This window comes from Wasmannia auropunctata, unplaced genomic scaffold (genome assembly GCF_000956235.1).
Source record: "Wasmannia auropunctata unplaced genomic scaffold, wasmannia.A_1.0 LD336101.1, whole genome shotgun sequence".
NCBI lineage: Eukaryota > Metazoa > Arthropoda > Insecta > Hymenoptera > Formicidae > Wasmannia > Wasmannia auropunctata.
The window spans coordinates 2446536-2449674 of NW_012026789.1; the positions used below are offsets into that span (position 1 = coordinate 2446536).

Here is a 3139-nt window from a genome sequence, read left to right on the forward strand (position 1 = left end):
TCAAGCAGAAGACGGCATACGAAAAAGATGTTTGCGTTTCTATAATTGCGTTAAGTAAACGAATGATACAGCAATTGCGCAATATATGATATGTACGCATTTCATTAAATAGATTTATTTGATTGTCAATAGATACCGACATTAAAGCGAGCTCAAGAATTAAGCAAAGGGAAAATTAAGTTGCTGTCTACCCCGTGGAGTGCCAGTGTTTGGATGAAAGTCACAACTCAAACTAGCAACTCTACTACTAAATTACGTCCGGAATATCGACAATTATGGGCAGATTATTTCGTGAAGTAAAATATCATTGTAATATTTTTATTAAACAAAATTCCTTAGTTTTTCACAATAATTCATCAGAATATTCTTTGACGATAATTTACACAGTGCACGATTCATTTTTATATATGTGAAACAAACGCATAATTACGCAAAACTTCCCGAGATGTTTGAGAAACGTATAGTGTTATAAATCCCATTTTACTTTTATATATTTTATTATTTTATAGATTTTACGAGGCTTATCGTAGTCATGGAATAGAATTCTGGGGTACAACGTGTCAAAATGAGCCAGAAAATTACAAGTATGCTAATTGTGATATTCTGGCTTGTGATTTTCCGGTGCTCTTTAGTCTTCTCGGAATGGCATATACACCCGAGGAAGAACGTGACTGGATTGTTGAGTACTTGGCGCCAACTCTGAAGAAAAATAAATTCGGCCATATCAAGATTTTTTCAATGGACGATAACAGGCTATCACTTCCTCATTGGCCAAAAATGGTATTTCAAGACCAGAAAGCAAGAGATGTTATTACTGGAACCGCGATCCACTTTTATTACGATAATGTTGTTAACTCGAGTGTCTTGGATGAAATAAAACAGCTCTTTCCAGAGAAGTCACTGATATACTCGGAAGCCTCCATTGGAATTTTCGAAGGTTAGTGAAGATTTGATTTTATGTTTTATCTTTTCAAGATTTGTTTATAATATATTACAAAAATATATACTGGGCGGAAACCGCTACAGCGTCTTCTAATACATATCGATTTGATTATAATATATTGTAAATACATATCTCTTGCTATAATTCTTGACAGTTTTTACAAGAAAGTCTCGTAGTCATGTTCCATAATATTAAAACGAAAAAAATTTTGCATGTCTGAGGATTTAACTTTTTTTCATTTAATCCTAATCGTCAACTGTTATATTGATTTAAAAATATATAATATAGATTAAATTCAAATTTAAAAAATATGATCTTTACGAGACAAATACGGAGTGAGTCACGGTCTGTATTTTTAATGGGCGATGAAATGATTATTTACAGTTAAAAAAGTGATTCTGGGTTCATGGGAACGTGGTGAGAGATACGCAAAGAATATCATCGAGAGCATGTCGCACTGGGTATCTGCTTGGATCGACTGGAACATAGCTTTAAATACGATTGGTGGACCTACCTATATAAAAAATCATGTTGATTCTTCGATAATAGTCAACGGTACCGCCGACGAATTCTACAAACAACCGATGTTCTATGTTCTTGGACATTTTTCAAAGTGTGTGCCTTTATATCTCGATTGACTTGTAATTAGTAACGCAGTGAAATGATGCAAAGCCTAACTTTGATATCTTGTAAAATAGTTTATTATTTATCTGTAGTGTTTTACCCGGTTTTACCGATACACCTATTTCTATTCATTAAGCGTTTTCCTTGATCAGGTATGTCCCACCTAACAGCGTAAGAATCGGCACAACCTCGGAAAATACTGAGGGAATTCAAAATATTGCGTTTTCCACGTCCGACGGCGGCATCGTATTGGTGATCTTAAATTTGTAAGTTTACCTTGCATGCGCGCGCGTACACATAATATTCTGATAAGCACTGAGAGAAAAAAATAGTTACAATTACCATAACGTATAGTCATTTTCGACGCCAACTATACATATATTTGTTTAGTAGAATTATAAATATAATTATTATTACTAAAATTATAGAAGTAATAACTTCAAAAATGGTATTACTAACCATGATTATTTTACCATGCAATTATAGTTGCAAATACTAAACATTTTTCTCTCAGTGAATTATATAAATGTACGAATTAGCGTGTTCGATAGCACGATATCTCGATTGCAATAAAACTCACGTATTTACTGAATTTTTATTTCCTTCAGGAACGAAGAAGAGAAAGAAGTTTTGATAAATGATCCGAAGAAAGGAACAGCAAGATTAAATGTTCCCGGAAAGTCCATAAATACCATGAAATACTGGTAAATATGTAGGAAAATTGAATCCGCCATATAATGTATCTCTATTACATGATACGTGTATGACGCGAACGCTTAAACCATTTTATTGTTAGTCTCTTAAGCTTTATTGCAATGTATATGGTCAAAGTGTATGTTTAGTTCTGAATGTTAGATTTTTCTCTCTTCTTAGCCTTTAGAGTTTATAATTACTTGATGTTACATTATTTCAATGCAGATAAAATAAATAAATAAAATAAAGTGCCTCAAATAATAAAAAAAAATTATGCATGCAGATAAATATTTTTTCTTAAAAAGTTTCGTGCCATTTACGTCTATGTCATTTACACTATGCATTATTTATTGTTATTTCTTAAAAACTGTTTTAAATAGCAGAAATGAAATCGATTCAAAGGAAATATTTAAAGAGAGATAGATAATAATAAACGGACAAACAGAGAGAAAATAAAATCACTATAATTATTTGACATCTAAAAACAAATTCTCTGATACATATATTTATATGGTAAAATAAATAAGAGTCTGTCAAGTGTATATGCATTAAAGATATTGATGCACTGTTTAACCTAGTTGCAAAATAAATATAAGATAAAAGAACATAAAACAACAACATAATATAAGATAAGGAAAAAAAAAGAAAAATAGGTACGAATATATAAGATATAAAATTATAAATAAAACTTAGATTGGCTCGGGGTTTTTTAGAAATATATTCTCTAATGAAGATATATGTAAACAACATATCTTAATATATCATATATAATAATAATAATCAATAGCGCAAGAAGTAGCAGAATATGTATTGAAGATGGATTGAAACTATAGTTATCGTGAATATTATATCATATTTTAATTGCTATATCATATCACA

At 30.8% G+C, this 3139-nt stretch overlaps 1 protein-coding gene across 1 annotated transcript in view; it reads left to right on the top strand.

The window, feature by feature from the left end:
- Positions 1-2542, top strand: part of LOC105461260 (glucosylceramidase-like) — a 5465-nt gene extending 2923 nt beyond the window's left edge. The window contains exons 4-9 of the mRNA XM_011707759.1: positions 72-78; positions 133-296; positions 510-937; positions 1328-1556; positions 1720-1833; positions 2176-2542. Coding sequence (XP_011706061.1) covers positions 72-78; positions 133-296; positions 510-937; positions 1328-1556; positions 1720-1833; positions 2176-2275 — 1042 coding nt within the window. The 3' untranslated portion in view covers positions 2276-2542. The remainder of the gene's footprint in view (positions 1-71; positions 79-132; positions 297-509; positions 938-1327; positions 1557-1719; positions 1834-2175) is intronic.
- The last annotated feature ends 597 nt before the right edge of the window (positions 2543-3139 follow it).